Here is an 18,907-nt window from a genome sequence, read left to right on the forward strand (position 1 = left end):
GGCGCACACACATATATTACTCGACCTGGGGCCTCTCATTATTATTACTACTACTACTACTACTACTACTACTACTACTACTACTACTACTAATAATAATAATAATAATCCAGGGTGTACCCTATGGAGGGCTAAGAGTGCCAAAATTAAATAAAGAAATACACCAATAATTAATTAATTAAATGTGCCATGAATTGTTTAAAATGGGAAATATAAAGAGAAACTATTACTTAAATGTGTCATGAATTATTTAAAATGGGAAATAAAAATATTGTTAATTAAATGTGCCATGAATTATTATCTACCATTAGAAATAAAATCATTATTAATGAATTACATGTGTCATTTACAATTATTTCACTATTTATTTAATTTTGGCACTCTTAGCCCTCCATATAGTACCCCAGCTTTGTGGTCTATGTTGTCTTAGCCAGGTTTCCCCCAACTCTGACCCTCACTAAAAAATCGGTTGGATGGCTGAATAATTGGTGGTAATATGGTATTATTATATTACTAGTACACAATAGTACCCACAAAGCACACATACGTCTGGCCAGCGTCTTCCCGACGTACACAAGTTACGTCTAAACGAGATAATACTCAAGTCGCTTGCTAATTGTCAAGACATATATGTGAGGTCAGTTTTGGATCTGCAGCAATGACGACCTGTTTGCGATTTTCCCGCGATGTTTTTTAAAGCTGCATAGTATGTGTGACCTAATATAGACGTATGAGTGATATTAGTGTTACTGAATTTTAATAGCAGAAATTACGGTAGTACTAAATCTAGGTCTGTGGCAGACAAGTCACAACTGCTGGCTCCGCACCTGTCTGAAGCTTAGCGTTGTTATTGGCTGTTTGCTGTGTTCCATCGTATTTTCATTGGTTGCTTTCCTTCACACTCGATTGGCTAGCAGTCAATAAAAATTAAAACCCAAAGCGGGAGCCCACATGAATCTGTCCAGCCTGCCGTTTTTCAACATCATGGAAGACTGGTAAGATTATTTTATCTAATTATTACAAAAGGAATGTTGTTTAAAATGTATGATAAATTAACGAGAAAACTTAGGTGAAAAGAAATGCGGCATCTATTTGCTGTGAAACTGCGCTCCACACTCAAAGATTTATTGCTATTGTCATGAAAATTCTTTGCTAGTGCAAATTTGTTTAATAAACTATTTACATATAATTTGGTCCCGGTAGCTACGATGTAAAGTTTTGTAAGCGGAGTCACATTTAGCAGCTGTCATCGCCAGCTGGGAAAAGACCAGGGACCAGCTGCTTTGACACAATGCAACACAGCTGGGTTTTGGAGGGAACCCCGTTCAAAGATAGTCAGTTGTGCAGTTATTAGGTAAAAGTTTAGATCAGAGTAAATTAAATTATACGGAAAGCACGGTCCTTCAGCCGTACAACACCATTAGGGGCTCAAAGTCCGGTTCCAGCTCTTTGAGTGAGGAAATGCAAGTTTTTTCCTAGCGTTTTTGGGGATTTCGTTTCAGTTTAAAGAGAAGCGTTTCGTTAAGTCTAAGCTATTAGTCCTCTAAAGGACCTTGGATCCCGTGCGGGGAGCACCCTGCAGTTACCCCGAGAAACAGACACTAAATGGATATGAAGGAGCAATCTTCTTGGCACCATTACAATCTTTAAACGTCTTAATCAAAGTGGTTCTCAAGTCAGGCCTAGTTTTTGAGGTTTCACCAAATACGCCACTTGTACTGATTTCTCAGTTGTATGTTCCTAAGAACTGGCCTAAATAATCACTTATGGACCAGTCAACAAGTTAGTGAATTAATTGATTGATCGTTTACACCTGTTTTCATTAACCTCATTGCATTGTTAACAATCATACAGTCTCCAAGCTATTAGGGGTCAAATACTTATTCAATAGCAGATTTCACTGATATGTTCTTTATCATTGTTGCATAATTTGTTTTTTAGGATTTTTAGTGAAAATTTATTGTTCAAGAGGCCCTCATTTATATGTAACAGTATGTAACTAAAGATGAATTTTCAAAGAAAAATATTACAGGAAATTTTAAATTTGTCTAGGATATATATATATATATATATATATATATATATATATAATATATATATATATATATATACACATATATATATATATATATATATATATACACTCACCTAAAGGATTATTAGGAACACCTGTTCAATTTCTCATTAATGCAATTATCTAATCAACCAATCACATGGCAGTTGCTTCAATGCATTTAGGGGTGTGGTCCTGGTCAAGACAATCTCCTGAACTCCAAACTGAATGTTAGAATAGGAAAGAAAGGTGAGTTAAGCAATTTTGAGCGTGGCATGGTTGTTGGTGCCAGACGGGCCAGTCTGAGTATTTCACAATCTGCTCAGTTACTGGGATTTTCACGCACAACCATTTCTAGGGTTTACAAAGAATGGTGTGCAAAGGGGAAAACATCCAGTATGCAGCAGTCCTGTGGGCGAAAATGCCTTGTTGATGCTAGAGGTCAGAGGAGAATGGGCCGACTGATTCAAGCTGATAGAAGAGCAACTTTGACTGAAATAACCACTCGTTACAACCGAGGTATGCAGCAAAGCATTTGTGAAGCCACAACACGCACAACCTTGAGGCGGATGGGCTACAACAGCAGAAGACCCCACCGGGTACCACTCATCTCCACTACAAATAGGAAAAAGAGGCTACAATTTGCACGAGCTCACCAAAATTGGACAGTTGAAGACTGGAAAAATGTTGCCTGGTCTGATGAGTCTCGATTTCTGTTGAGACATTCAAATGGTAGAGTCAGAATTTGGCGTAAACAGAATGAGAACATGGATCCATCATGCCTTGTTACCACTGTGCAGGCTGGTGGTGGTGGTGTAATGGTGTGGGGGATGTTTTCTTGGCACACTTTAGGCCCCTTAGTGCCAATTGGGCATCGTTTAAATGCCATGGCCTACCTGAGCATTGTTTCTGACCATGTCCATCCCTTTATGACCACCATGTACCCATCCTCTGATGGCTACTTCCAGCAGGATAATTCACCATGTCACAAAGCTCGAATCATTTCAAATTGGTTTCTTGAACATGACAATGAGTTCACTGTACTACAATGACCCCCACAGTCACCAGATCTCAACCCAATAGAGCATCTTTGGGATGTGGTGGAACGGGAGCTTCGTGCCCTGGATGTGCATCCCACAAATCTCCATCAACTGCAAGATGCTATCCTATCAATATGGGCCAACATTTCTAAAGAATGCTTTCAGCACCTTGTTGAATCATTGCCACGTAGAATTAAGGCAGTTCTGAAGGCGAAAGGGGGTCAAACACCGTATTAGTATGGTGTTCCTAATAATCCTTTAGGTGAGTGTATATATAGTAGTACCTCGGTTCTCGAACTTAATCCGTTCCGGACTCCTGATCGAATCCTAAAAAATTGGTTCCCGGCCCCCCAAAATTACACCTAAATATGTTTTTTTTTTTTTTTTTTTTTTTTTCTTTTGCATTTAAACACAAGATGAACAGGATAAAAGAAGTGCATTTTTTTTCTTAATGGCTTCCAAAACGATAAAGATCTTATCCCAACATTACCCCCCCCAGTCCGGTCATTGGGGGCGTTTGACTTGCTTACAGCGCTGGCTTAAAGCAACGCATTCTGAATCTGATCTTGACGCAATGCATTACGGTTAGATGCATTGCGACCTCTCACCCGGCTGCACAAACTGGGACTGCCTCCGTGACGACACACCTTTGCCCTTATTGGCTGAAGAGTTTAGTTACACGCATGGCGTTTGTATCCCAGGCAATTCTGATGCGTAATCTGCTATTTCTCCCGAATATCACGTAAAGCAGTGAGAACTGGTTTTCAGTTAATTTACTTGGTAAAATAAAGTTTAAATAAATGACATAAAAGCTCTAATAGTACATGTAAGTTAGTGGTTTATTTATTGTTAGTTACTGTAATGTTGCGCTGCTTTATTTGGTTAATCGTCCAGTCTGTGAAGAAGGCATTCAAGTAAGAATTGCATTGTAGTATGACTCATTTCCTGGCGCGTATAATTTATATTAGATCAGCGTTCACGGTTCGACTTCTGATATTCAGATCGAGTTCTAGGTCAAACTGGTTTGTTTGACTTTCAAGAAATTCAAGTTCTAGTGAGTTCGAGAACCGAGGTACCACTGTATATATATCAACTAGTATTAATTAACCCACAGCGGAAAACTGGTATTCACATTACTTTCATAATTTCATTTGATTACTTTAATTAGAAACCTGTTGCATTTAATGAAATTTCGCGATTTGCTGTCAACTCCATATTTCATAGAAATTACAGAGCTCTACCAGTCTGTATTTCACCATTAAAACTGGTACAAGGAACATGGCCACACGAACGAGCACGTGCATGGACACACCCGCAACCATGTAAATAGTGGCGAAATTTCCACGTAATAAGAGAGGTATGAGTGATTCTCGTTAGAGCAGAGTGACGCCTTGAGAGAACTGTACTGTGTGCGGGTGCTTTGTCTACAGAAATCCGTTCTTCGTTTTAAACTTTATTCTAAATCCTGATTATCCCATTTTTCTAAACGTATCGGTAATCTAGTTACGTCTTTTTCCCTGTAACTGTACAAAATACAGTTGCGCTTTTTTGTATGCTGAATATAACCGGATTCTATGTATTCTGTTAATCATCAAGCCTGTTTTGTCAATCAGGATTATGAACATATTTTTAAACTGCGCAGTTTCCCAGACGAGACTGCCGCTGTTTAACTGTATCAGGGCTATCAAAGTGCTATTCTTGTGACTCTTCAGAACCAGCAGGTGGTAGCAGATTCACAGTAAAAACCAACCAAGTGATCGAGGAATTGGAGCATTTCACTTGTTTATATGTAGCTATGTTTATTTAAATAATTTATTTTAATTTTTATAACTTTTCCTTCTTTAATCAAGCATAGGCTAATAGCGGCAAAATAGCAGCAATGTAAGACTGCAGTTGAAGTCAGCACCCATCTCCAGTTCTAATGTCATGTTTAGTCAAGTCACTGTTGGGTCCCTGAGCAAGGTTCTTAACCTTCAATTGCTCCCTGACCCAACCCTCTCAACAGTACATCTCTTTGGATAAAACCTAAATAAATAAGATGCATTTTTCATTGATTGCCCTTGTCTAGCACAGGGTGGACATTTTCATCAGTATGGTTCATGCCTTTTTACCAGTATTGCTTTTTTGTGCAGAATCTGTCAGCCAAACCTAACATGGAGAGAGGGGTGTCTGGGGTGCATATGGATATTTGGGGCAGGTCACATTGATGGGTCCCCAGGTGTTTCACTACTCATAACTTTTCTGTCTCAGTTTATTCTACTTTTTGACAGCTAGGAGACACTTAACACATTAGCTTTGTGGAATGGTTGAGACAGACCTGTTACTGAATGGAAATGACACAAAGAAGCAAAGTACTCAGTAGGAAGGGTAAGCTTTCAAAGTCCTTTCAAAGAAAAGTTGGAAAACCCTTTGGATTTTTTTTGTTAGTTTTCTTCTGTTGGAGGCTGCTGTTTAGGTATTCAGTGATGCTGCCTTGCCCCTTTCTGTTCTGAGCAGAATGCATGGTCTCCGTGGAGACTGGGGACCCACGATCCCAGCCAGCTGCAGATTAGTTCAGTGGGAGAGATGGGATGTGGGGGTGGGGCCAGAGCTTGTGACGGATACAGAGAGGGACTGGAGGGAGGGATGGGAAACAATCTGGAGAAGGAAAGAGGGGTGCAGTGACTCTAAGAAAAGATAACTGCAGTTTCAGAGGACAAAGGACAAGAGTAAGACAGTGGAAAAGGACAAAACAGAATTGAATCCGGCAGGATTTGGCTGCATTTCACTCAAGTTTGAGAGAAGCTGATTGTTTACTGTTGCACTGGAAAACCAGTAACTTTTCTCAAAGTAAGGAGAACTGGACTGATTGGTGTGGTACCTGAAGGGACAGGAAGTGATGGGAAAGTCGAGGAAACCAGGGACCACAAGCTGTCTGACAGAGTCATGAGAGTAGCAGCTGATCTGCCCAGGTTACATTTCAGAGAATGAAGGGTTACAGAGACTGGGTCTCTGCAGGGTCTCTCCGGCAGAGAAAGGTAAGGAAGGTGTTTCTCTGCCTCTGTCTCTCTTGTATCCCTATGTTTTGCTAAAATATGGAGACATATTTTATTGTTACCCAAACAATAAAACACACATTACAGGGACAAAACAAATGCCTTAAAAGAAAAATTATGAAAAAAGTATGAAAATCGAAATTCTTTCTGTTAGCATGTCTTGTTGTTGTAATGGGGTTTGGAATGGTTAATTCCATTAAAAGGATAGGCACAGGAAAGATGGAGGCAAATATACTTGTTTGTTATATTCTTCCTATCAAGGATGTTTTGTCACTATAGTCCTTTTGGACAGAAACCCATTTAGAAGCGCGTTCACACATTGTACACCTCGGAGAAGTCTTTTAGTCAAGGGTTACAGGTGTAGTATTTTATGTAGTTTGAATGCATCTGTGTAAAGGACATTGTGAAAACTCTGATGCTGTGTGGTCTGTTATCTGCTGGAAGGCAGTATACTGTCTGGGGGTGAGACATATTCCATGCCACATTATGGTATCAGAAACTGGCATATTGAGATGGGGATGAAGTGGATTTCATTTAAGACTGCAAAGAGCTCTCTGTGGCTACATTTGATTGGCTGTTCAGGGATGGTCTTCCCCAATCTGAACCCAAAACTTTTAGAAACTATTGTGCAAGTTTACTTTCCTTGTTCCCTTTCGAATGATTCAAATTAACCCTAGCTCCTTTTTATTGTACATTAAATATGTGACTCCAACTAAGGTTTATTTATGCACTGAGCTATTCCCTGTGTTTTCTTCAGGGACAAAAACTGATTCACTGAGTCTTAATGAAACAGTCATTGGTAATTAGTATGGTAAGTTCTGCAGTACTGTCACCAAAAAATAATTTTCGTGCGTTTATAAAATGAAAATGGCCACTATTCTTCTGTCTGAGTCATACCGGGCATGCTGCCTGGTTTTGATGTGAAACACATATGTCTGAGTGAAACTTGCATCTAATTCCACTGTGCTGTGGGACCGTACAGAAAACTGCTGTCAGACAACCACGTTATGGGATGCCTGCATGTTTCAAATCTCAAATAGGAAAAATAAAAAATAGCAGCCCAGCACTCAGCAATAAACGCAAACAGGAAGTTAGAGACAACTGATGTTATTTCTGCTTTTAAGGGGAACTTTCTGACCCTTACATGTTTATCAGATTAAATCGGCATACATTCCAGGCTCTGTTATTGGAAAGAAAGGGTCATAAATGTTTATAGGTCCTGAAGATGCCAGGGAAAAAATCACTTGTTTTGCTTTTACTGTATAAACTGTCAAAATCCTGGTTAGGAATATTATAATCCTTGTTTTCTTTTTCTTTTTTTTATTAACGTTGGATGAATGCCCACTATTTTTAATACCCAGCTCACAGATTACTCAATGCAAATCAAGCTGGTTTCAAAGAAGCTCCACGTGTTTTCAGACTTGCAGTGTGGAGTGCAGACCCAAACAGACCTGCTGGCGAATAAGACATCCAGAGATTCCACTGTCCTTTTGCTTTACCAACATATTTTCATTGAAATTAAACCTTTCAACCCAAACAGTGCTTTTAAACACTGCTGTGGTCCATAAGAAAAATGGTGAAAAAAAATTAAAGGATAAACACATAGATAAAGAAATGCAAAGAAAAAAATACAAAAAAGGCCAACAGTCTATCTAAAAAAAAAAAACTAAATGGAAAATCTCAAAAAGGTCCGAGTTCAGCACCCTTTCACCAGACTTTTGCCTGGCAGGCATCACAGGGGTGGCAGTTAAAGACCATAAATGCCGCTGCAATTCCGCCAGCCATCTACATCGTGGAGTGAACCAGAGCCAGACACACACACCCCCCTGTGTCACCAGACATTCCCCACATTTTGTTTGCCATTTGTTGTCTGTAAACAGACTGGGCCCCATTCAGACGTGTTTCATGTCATGGATTAACCGTCAAACTAGAACTTCAATCTTAAGATACCTATTTTACAGTTTGTATACCTATATAGGATTTTTTTACACACCCCTTGTTCCCCTGTTCTTTTCAGAGCATAAGTTGGGCAGTAGGGCATATCAAAATCAAAACAAACCAACATATAACCTAATAGGATGTCCAAATATCTGATACTACATGGGCAGAAAATGCCGATGGAACTCTTAGAGAATGTTGCTGGATGGTCTTTTGCTGTTTGTTGATGGTTTTTCCAGGTTACCTTTGACTGGTCTCAGTATTCTCTCTTAAGAAGCTGAATAGCTTCAGCATTGTTGGTTCCTTTCAGTGTGGTGTTGACGAATCCCTTCAGTGTGATGCTGACAGTTCTTATCAGTGTTTATAGATTTCTACAGTGTGATATTAACAGATCCCTTCAACATTCTGCCTAAAGCTAATTAATTAATTAATTGTCCTACTTTTGGTAATTAAGAGAAGTGGTTATAGCAAAACTATTAAACACACAGCCATGGGCATAAATCACGAGGGGGGTTGTAACTGGCCAATGCATGCCCCTGGACCCCCTAAATGGGTGGAGACCTCAACCCCCCCTCCCCCGCATTTACCCCAACATTACACCTTGCACACTGCTCACTAAATGCTGAATTGCTATCAAGTATTTCTCAAACGCTAATGTGTTCAGCCCAGTGAAGATCCTGCTCTAGCCTTTGTCCTAGTAAGGTGGTAGTTATATAACTGAACAGTCTCTGGACATGTCTTACACCCATCAGAGGAAAGCCTGATGCCAATCATAGGAGTGATGTTATTCAGATGAGGAGCAGCTGCAAAGAGGAGTAAGTCTATTCTGCCTCTAAATGACACACACCCAGGAATGAACACATTCCCACCGGAATGGTCATTCCAGCTGCCTGAGCGTTAATGTCATGTATGCAGACAGAAATAATCACTATCACTGCTGTATCTAAGGGGGTTTGTCCCCTGATGTTTAAAGCACATTTCAGATGGTTGCCCTGATCTCCAGACAGAGCAGGATACTTCCGCTCTTCAAATGGATTCCAAGATTCCTACTGCACATTGTCATCCAGAGTCACATATTTTGAGGAAAATATAATCTCCTGTGCTAATGATAATTAATCCTCTTGACAGAAACTTTGCATGGAAAAGCTGGAAACATTTATAGCATCTATAATTCAATTGTTGCATTACATGCAGTTACCATTTATCTCATATTAGATAATGTGGCATCTAGAAAAGGTTAAAACTGTCATTATGTGTCTGCAATTACATAGTCTTTTATATACACTGCTCAAAAAAATTAAAGGAACGCTTTGAAAACACATCAGATCTCAATGGGGGAAAAAATCATGCTGTATATCTATACTGATATGGACTGATATGGAGTGTTAGGAACAAAAGCATGCCACATCGTTTGATGGAAATGAAAATGATAAACCTACAGAGGGCTGAATTCAAAGACACCCCAAAAATCAAAGTGAAAAAATGATCCGGTAGGCTGGTCCATTTTGCCGAAATTTCATTGCAGCAACTCAAAATCGTACTCAGTAGTTTGTATGGCCCTCACGTGCTTCTATGCATGCCTAACAATGTCAGGGCATCCTCCTAATGAGATGATGGATGGTGTCCTGGGGGATCTCCTCCCAGATCTGGACCAGGGCATCACTGAGCTCCTGCACAGTCTGAGGTGCAACCTGGTGGCGTCGGATGGACCGAAACATAATGTCCCAGAGGTGTTCCATTAGATTTAGGTCAGGCGAGCATGGGGGCCAGTCAACGGTATCCATTCCTTCATCCTCCAGGATCTGCTTGCATATTCTCGCCACATGAGGCCGGGCATTGTCGTGCACCAGGAGGAACCCAGAGTCCACTGCTCCAGCATAGGGTCTGACAATGGGTCCAAGGATTTCATCCTGATACCTAATGGCAATCAAGGTGTCGTTGTCTAGCCTGTAGTGGTCTGTGTGTCCCTCCATGGATATGCCACCCCAGACCATCACTGACCCACCACCAAAATGGTTTTGCTGAACAATGTCACAGGCAGCATAATGTTCTCCGCAGCTTCTCCAGACCCTTTCACTTCTGTCACATGTGCTCAGGGTGAACCTGCTCTCATCTGTGAAAGGCACAGGGTGCCAGTGACGGACCTGCCAATTCTGGTATTCTATGGCAAATGCCCATCAAGCTCCACGGTCCTGGGCAGTGAGCACAGGGCCCATTAGAGGACGTCTGGCCCTCAGGCCACCCTCATGAAGTCTGTTTCTGATTGTTTGCTCAGACACATGCACACCAGTGGCCTGCTGGAGGTCATTCTGTAGGGCTCTGGCAGTGCTCTTCCTGTTCCTCCTTGCACAAAGAAGCAGATACTGGTCCTACTTATGGGTTAAGGACCTTCTAAGGCCCTGTCCATCTCTCCTAGAGTAACTGCCTATCTCCTGAAATGTCCTCCATGGCCTTGAGACTGGGCTGGGAGACACAGTAAACCTTCTGACAATGGAACATATTGATGCACCATGCTGGAGGAGTTGGACTACCTGTGCAACCTCTGTAGGGTCCAGGTATCACCTCATGCTACAAGTAGTGACACTGACTGTAGCCAAATGCAAAATTAGTGAAAAAAACTGTCAGAAAAGATGAGGAGGGAAAAATGTCAGTGGCCTCCACCTGTTAAACCATTCCTGTTTTGGTGGTCGTCTCATTGTTGCCCCTCTAGTGCACCTGTTGTTAACTTATTTAACACCAAAGCAGCTGAAACCGATTAACAACCGCCATTGCTACTTAACAGACTAGATCAATATCCCAGAAGTTAAATTGACTCGATGCTATACTCTGATTAAAAAGTGTTCCTTTCATTTTTTTGAGCAGTGTATATACAGTACTGTAAGTCTTATATAAATGTGTTCCTCGGGATGTCTGAGACATGGAGACTGAAGGATAGATTGAGTAATTCTGTTGGTATATATGAGATTTCATGGGTAGATGATCCAGGCATCTATAAGGAATAGCTCCTTTGCCGGTCAGCCAAAAATGAAAAATCAAGAAGGTGGGACAGTTGCTTTTTCTGTCTCCCTTCGAAAGCGAACACTTACTTTACATTGACCAACATACAAGCTTTCCCTGTTCCATATGCCAGACTGGTCAAACTGATGGATGGGCCAATGCATTGGAACACTTATAAGTTCAGCTGTAGGTCTGACCACATTATATAGTTTCATATACTCTGTCTGGCCTGTATCCCTTAACCAACACAGCCTATGCAAAAGTGCAATTTCCTCATTGGCCCATCAGGCCATGCTTACTCTTCCAAAAATCTACAATGACTATTGAAATGTCCTGTCTCAAAACAACATTTATCAGCTAGGCTCAGCACCTGATCCACCCTTTGCCAAGAGGAGCCTGGATCTTAACAAGACATAATCTAAACAGGGTGTCAGTCCAGAATCCAGGTCAATCCAAAAAACAGCATAGAGAAAACTGAACAAATCCTCAGCTGTTGAATTTAGAGTGTCTTTAGCTATTGAACTGTTATCCATCTGCTGTACAAACACATAGTCTTAATACATATTTTCTGTACATGGATAGCTTCCTGGCAGAGTTTAGGGTCAGGACATTTATGAATTGTCCAGTTCTGCCCTCTCTCTCTGAGTTTGGTATCTCCTGGGCTATGGGCAGACTGTGACCTTGTAGATCATACTGCTTTGTTGTTTTTCTGCACTGTTATATCCATAAAGTAATAAGTGAGATTTTAGATGGATAAAATTGAAAAATAAAAGGAAAAAAACATAGATTAATAGTCTGATTAGCTTTTGAGTAGCCTTACTGCCTGAGTGTAGAAGCTGTTGTAGAGTCTGCCCATGATCCATTGCTCTGATGTAAGTTTATGTGAATGTAACGAAAGAGAAAACACACACGTGTGATGTTTTAATCATGTGGAGCACGTGGCTTTTCATCACGGTGTTGGGACAAAGAAGGAGACTGAGACTGAGCAGTAAAGGCAGCCGCAAGGCCAGAAATACTGCCCAGTTTATGGCTTCCTCAGATTCTGGGCTCATTGTGTCACACTGGTTGATTCTTGTCTGATTCTGAGTAGTCATTTTGGACCGACTGCTAAGAGTAGCAGAAAATGGCATTTTAAACACTGAGCCCCTGAAACATGCCACCTGTAGTCCTTGATGATTGTGTAAATGCAAGAATTATTACATGTGTAAGCTGTGTATCAATTGACCAGCCTTCACTGTGCTAGTCAATCTATGTATTTTTCTTCTGCAATGATCCCAGATCTACACAATGCAGCTTGAAGACTCATTCTTCGCCCACCCTCTTGACCCCAGTCCTGACCCAGAATTAAAAAAAAAAAAAAAAAAAACATAAAGTGACATTTTGGCCGTACGGGTTCATATTCATAGTGTTCAGTTTCTCATTTATGTTGTGTCAGTTTCCTAAGAGAAATGTGCTGGAGTAAGGGGGGGTGTGATGTTTTTCTGAAACATGTGACCCTTGTACAGCTGAAAGTAATTTGTGTGTGCTGGCTAGCTCAGCACTGATGCAACTCCCCTACCCCCCTCCCCCCCCCACGGTTCAATGTAGCTTCTTGATATGCTGGAGTGAAGATGGAACACTATGGAGGGGGCAGGGGCTGGGGTTGTGAGTCTATTAATTCTCTAGGAAATGAGCAAGGAGGGAGAGTCTGATGAAGGCAGAAAGGGGGGGAAATAAATACAACATGAACTATACTCAGCAAGCAGAGGATTCACTTTGGTTTGAGCAGTTGGCAGTTTCCTGCAGTTTCCTTCATTTGTTTCTTCGTTTGCTGGGAAGTTATAAGTTTTGTCCTCAGCAGGAGTTTCTGCAGGAAGATGAGCGGAAATGGTCAGGATTCCGAGGTCAGTAGAGAGACGTGGCATGTGTCTGGCTTCCACACATGTGCCATCTCATATACATGAGTTAATGGTTCATGAGTTCAGTGTTATTAAAAAAAAAATAATAATAAATATCTGCAGAAGGTCGTATCTGCAACCTCAGAAATATAAACTGACTGAAATTTTTGCCCTGAGTTTAGCAGAAGGTTCAGTGACATAGCATGAGTGATTTATGCAACCTAACTCACAGTTCAAAGATGGATTCCACCCAGAGGTGCTTAATCATGTGAATGTTAGCGGGCAATCTGGCACTAAAGTTTTGTGTGATAAACATCCCATGTCAGTAGATGCCGATTCTCTGCTGGTCCAGTGGTGCTGGGACTATAATATAGTCCGACAAGGTTCTGATGGTTCCATAACAAACTGAATGACCAGGATGTTGTTCCTCGCATTCTGTCAAGGCTTCAGTTTATTTTTCCATCTATCTCTGTGTCTAGAAATTTTTCTTCATTCGATTATGTTAGGAGCACAAGGGCAAAGACAAAGGTTTTCCATGGTGCTCCCAATCACCCAATCCTTCACAATGCCTTTCTGAAGTTCTGAAGAGTCTTCTGAAGACTCACAATAGTAGTTTCCTCCCAATTTATTTGAAAATGCTGGTCAGGAAGTGACACTAGGGCTGACCTCCTAATGGACACATGCAGTCCCATTTCTGCTCCATGTCACTATTGAGGTCCTCCCACTTAAGGAATTATTGAGATGTCTAACTCTGTGTACAGTATCTGCCTGACTCTAGATCTGTCATTGTCTTCCTTTCTTCTGCAGCAATGTGCTCAGAATGCCAGTTGCTAATAACATGACTGGTGGGCAGGCTCTGCAGCTCTGCACAAACACTGTCGGCTGTGCTTACCAATCATTTGATGGGTAAGTTCCGGGGATGGCCAAGTAATATTCTCATTAGAACTGGTAGCTGGAGACCATGGGTCTCATTTATCAAACTTTGTGTGAATTTCCTCAGGAAGAAATGCATATAAACAAAAAATTGGCATTCGCAAAAAAAGTTCAGATTTTTCCAATCAAGTGTATGCAGATATGTACACAATTTCCCCTTGATAAATGGGATCTTTTAAATGTGTGTACATACACAAGCCTGAGATCCTGCCCAGTTGATCCTACCACAAGTGGTCAATGGCAATTAACTAACTGCTCATAATATGCAAATAAAGCCTTAATTGCTCAGTCCAACAATAGCATCTATAAATCAAAAATCATGAGGAGGAATTTTGAACAGCGTGAAGTAGAGGCTCAACAAAATGTTATATCTGGGGCTCTATTCACATTTATCACTAACAAGCAATATATTGATGTACATTTTCTACCTATTTATTTGTATCACATTCTACAGCCGTTTCTAGCACTTTTGCACTATTTAACCACTTTGGGATTGCACACCAAACCACACTTTGTTGTCCAAGTACTTGTACTTTGTACAATGATAATGAAGTTAAATCTAAAAGGTGTGTGGAATGACAACACCACCGCTGCTAAATTCTGAAAGCTCTTTGGAACGATAAATTCTGTATCAAAAATAAATCTCAGGGTCCTGATGGCATCTTACCTATAGTTTAAAAAGAGATGAGAGATATTGTTTGCCGATTGTTAACTTTGCTATTTTAGAAATCCTTTTCTGCTGGTGTGGTACCTTCTCATTGTAAGTATGCTAATATAACGCCCATATTCAAAAAGCGGATAAAAGTAATCCCTCAAACTATAAGCCAATTAGTTTAACTTGCATAACTGGAAAAGTAATGGAAGCTCTAATCCAAGCGAAAATGGTTTCAACCTGGATTCAAATAACATTTTGAGGGATAGCCGACATGGATTTAGGAGAGGTAGGTCCTGTTTAAAAAAGCTGCTTGAGTTCTTTGTGGAAGCTATAAGGGAAGTTGATTGTAAAAAGGACTACTATGTGATTTACTTAGATTTCTAGAAGGTATTTGGTGTCCCCCACAGATGCCTCCTGCTTAAGCTAAAAGCAGCAGGGATTTTAGAAACTATAGCAGCTTATGTTGAAATTGATTAACAGACAGTAAATTGGTTACATTTTCAGACAGCATCAAAGTGTGTTGTATAGCAGATACTGAATATATGGCGCAGAAACTGCAGTGTGATCTTAATTTTTGACTGGGCTGATACCTGGCAGATGAAATTTATTATAGACAAATGTAAGGTACTCCCTGCAGGGAGCAGAAATATAAAGTACAGGTATTTTATTATTTATTTCCACTGAAATAAAGGAAGCTGATTATGAGAAAGACCACGGTATGTATGTTGATGCTTTCATGTCTCATTCTCGCCAGTGTGGGGAAGCAATAAAAAGGCCAATATGATGTTGGGTTACATCTCTACTGTAGGTCTGTGGAGTTTAAGTTAAGGGAGGTAATGCTAAGATTATGCAATTCCTTTGTAAGACCCCACCTAGAATATTATGTGCAGGTTTGGTCACCTTACCTTAAAAAGGACATTGGTGCCTACAAGAATGATTCCTGGTCTTAGAGGAATATATTATGAGGAGAGGTTAGCTGAGCTGAATCTGTATAGCCTTGAACTGAGGAGATGTTCTTGGTATATAAGATTCTAACAGGTCTGGATGCTGTTCAACCAAATAGTTACTTAAATATTAGCTCAAATACAATAATTTGTGGCCATAGGTGGAAATTAACAGGAGAATATTTTAAAATGAATTTAAGAAAGGACTTCTTTATATAGTGCGTACTTAGATTATGGAATAGTCGTCCTGTTATTATAATGCAAACTAAAATCGTGAGCTCCTTTAAATCAGGTAGATAAGATTTTAACAACTTTAAGCTGTTAGTTGAATTCTCCACAAGTGAACTTGATGGGTCAAATGGCCTCCTCTCATTTGTAAACTTCTTATGTTCTTATGGATATGGAATGTCCAGTATAGGTGATTTGTTACTTTTTAATAGGTTTGGCCCAATGGAGGCATGCCCTTGATCGCACACGACCAATTAACACACCCACACATGAGTAAAATGTACACCTTTCAAAGGATATTATTGCCGGACATCTTATCCATAACTGTGAAATGCCTGATTATGTGAAGGAAAAAAGAAACAAAGATCAATTTCTTTTGGTCTCATTATTCCATTCATATCCCAAAATTCATTTTTCCAGATTGTAATCAGTGAATTACATGATTTGTTGGTTACACACACAACAAACCATATTAGAGAAGTCTGGGAAAAGAGTAGAAGTGTCTGAAGAGCTATGAACTGAGGTGTGTCCCACACTCATCTTTGTTCAAAAATACTTGTCACAGGATAATACGGTTATAAAAATTGCATGGACTCCACAATTTAATTACCAATCTAAATTGTATCCATCTGTATCTTCAATGTGTGACAGGTATAAAACTTCAGTAGTATATGTTTTTTAGTTTTTCCCTAAACAGTATGAGTATTGGGACAAACATTTTTATATGCTTTTCAAAGTCATATGATGAAGGTGGTGAGTTTGATTACAAACTACTAATTTTTGTTTTTTTTCTTTTGAAGAAAACTATGAAGTTGCATATGACAGTTTCCAGTAATGTTACATGGTTGGAACAAACTTTATCCTTATTGATGTGGCACAATTAAATGTTTTGTTCTATACAAATGATATCAGAAATTTGACTTTTAACTAGTTAAAATGCATATGATTGATACTGAAAATTGAATTGTGACTAGTTAAAATGCCAATTCTTGTTATCGTAAATTCGATTTTAGCTAGTGAGATTCAAAACGTTATTCATTACAATGGCAGCTGGAATTTGAACTAGTTAAAATGGCTATTATTGATATTAGAAATTCAACAGTGGTGTCTTTCCCTCTATCTTCAGGTCTGACCGCAATTTTATTTCTGGTAGACCTATTGTGCATTCTGTAGAGCTGACGGAATTTACTTCAGGAGTGCTGTGTCATCATTCAACATACCTTGACCCTGTGGTAAATTTACTGGATACCTGCAAGGTAAATAAGCAGGTGTCGAGGGTTGTTGCCCGTGGTTTACTTTGTGGGGTCTCATTCCTTGATGAATGTGTTGCTGGAGTTTTCAGGGAAATCAGTGCAAGAGCTGTACAGTGCAAGGCTGGCATGGGTTACAGCCTTTGTAAATCGTAAATTAATTAAAGCACTCATTTATGTAGTGTATGTACATGCAATTCATTTGCATTTTTGTTAGAATGCATTTTTTTTATCCATCATTATGAAATTTATGCAACGTTTTATTACTGAGAGTCCTGGATTAAACTCTTTGTTCCATTTGTTTGTTCTTTGTTTCCATTTAATCTGGCACTTAAGTGACATTTTCCAGCTGCTGATCTTTGTTGCTCTGTCTCTGGTCACTCCGTTTTTCCTTGTCTACAGATTGTGTATAAACAAATGTACGAAGGAAAATACTGGTAATGACCCAAAGAAAGGGGAATTTGGGCTATAATAGAGATAATGTGATGTTCTATATATTTTTTTTCTGTATAAATGTAAGGGTGAAAGATCTGAGCAGGGTGGTTCTTTGGAATAGCTGACAGTCTTGGCCATAGTGCTTTTGAAATAACAGAGGGTCCCCATGGGAAAGTTTCCCTCTCCTTAGTCTCTGTTCATGTCAGAGCCCATAAAGAAACAAAAGAAAGAAAATTCAAATTTCAGATTGTTCTCAAAAATGTTGGAAAAATGCTTCGTTAAATTCTGCTCTCTGTAATGAGTATCCGGGTCTGTACAGACAGATGTAATTGAGCCTAACATAAAAAACTCTGGCCATTGTGAGAGTGACATGTCATGCGGAGGAAGGGTATTGGAACTCGCATCCCACAAATGGCAAATATTCAGGGGCGCAGTTTACTGTGTATCTTTTTGTCAGTGCCTGTCTTTCAGCTGCAAATATTAAATTTTTGCTGCGTTGGCCAAACATAACCAAAGTTTGATGATATTCAGATTTCCGGGTTCCTCCTGCTTATATTTCTTTGAAAATGTGGGTTTGGCCGCAGGCTCCAGTGCCGTGGGTTCAAAGTCCAAGAAGTTGCATCTGTGCCCCCCCAGAGGCCAGGCTACAGCTGGGACAGTCACGCTAAGTCCCCCCTCTCCTCACTGGACAACTTCAGGGACAGCCTAGAGTATCCCAGAATGCCTGCCTGTAAGAGGGCGCCCAAAACAAATGAGCTGGTAGGAGGAGACCTTGCCCCCCAAAGCTATGCGGGGGTCAAGATCAGAGACAGCATCCGGGAGAAAATATCCCAGTGGGAGAGCAAGAAGGAGGCTGCCTTCACATCCCCAGCAATGACCATGAAAGGACCAGAGGCTGCGGGGGAAGTGGATTGCAAAACCTCAGAGGAACCAAAGGGACAAGGCAAGAGGGTCGCCATCTGGGAGCAGCAAGACTCTGGGAAGGAGAACGCAGGAAGGCTGGGGGATTCAAGGCCCAGATCCCATGAGGCAGCTGGGGGAAGCAGAGAACAGATGTCAGGGAAGCGGAACCATGGGAAAGCGGTGGATGCTTTGCAGGAGAAGTCAGTCCTGACTCACATCAAGAAGCTGGAGCAGGATCTGAGGGAGGGGCCAGGTGACCCCCACCCAAACCGGGCAGAAAGCTACTTTTGCCCTCCCCATAAGGAGGAACTGGAGCAGGCTGGCAGGGAGGAACAGAAGCCCATAATTGGGTCTCTCAATGGGACGAGGTCTAAGAGCTCCCTCTGGGGTCACAAGGGGAACCAAGAAGGCAAGGCCAAAGAGCTGGCCATCAACCCCGTCCCCAAACCCCAGCGCACATTTCAGTACCCCGTGCCTAAGGGGGGCTGTCGCCCAGCTCTGTGCAAGGAGAAAGCCCAGAGGAACCTCCCACCGCTGCCCTCCGCAGCCCCTCCCTCTCCAAGGGTGAACCTGAGGCCCCACCAAGGAGGAACAGGGAAAGCTAGCCACAGGTAGGGAG

General features: G+C 40.8%; 1 protein-coding gene across 6 annotated transcripts in view; it reads left to right on the forward strand.

The window, feature by feature from the left end:
• The first annotated feature begins 917 nt into the window (after positions 1-917).
• Positions 918-18,907, forward strand: part of LOC111834170 (DENN domain-containing protein 2A) — a 33,514-nt gene continuing 15,524 nt past the window's right edge. For 2 of the 6 annotated variants that reach the window (XM_023793156.2, XM_023793157.2), the window contains exons 1-3: positions 918-995; positions 13,748-13,846; positions 17,970-18,899. In XM_023793156.2, the coding sequence (XP_023648924.2) occupies positions 952-995; positions 13,748-13,846; positions 17,970-18,899 (1,073 nt within the window). In that variant the 5' untranslated portion in view covers positions 918-951. Of the gene's footprint in view, positions 996-5,727; positions 6,111-12,703; positions 12,947-13,747; positions 13,847-16,826; positions 16,957-17,969; positions 18,900-18,907 lie in introns of those variants that run through there. The other 4 variants (XM_023793162.2, XM_023793160.2, XM_023793158.2 and 1 more) reach the window with 4 other exon arrangements.

Source organism: Paramormyrops kingsleyae, chromosome 3 (genome assembly GCF_048594095.1).
Source record: "Paramormyrops kingsleyae isolate MSU_618 chromosome 3, PKINGS_0.4, whole genome shotgun sequence".
Lineage (NCBI taxonomy): Eukaryota > Metazoa > Chordata > Actinopteri > Osteoglossiformes > Mormyridae > Paramormyrops > Paramormyrops kingsleyae.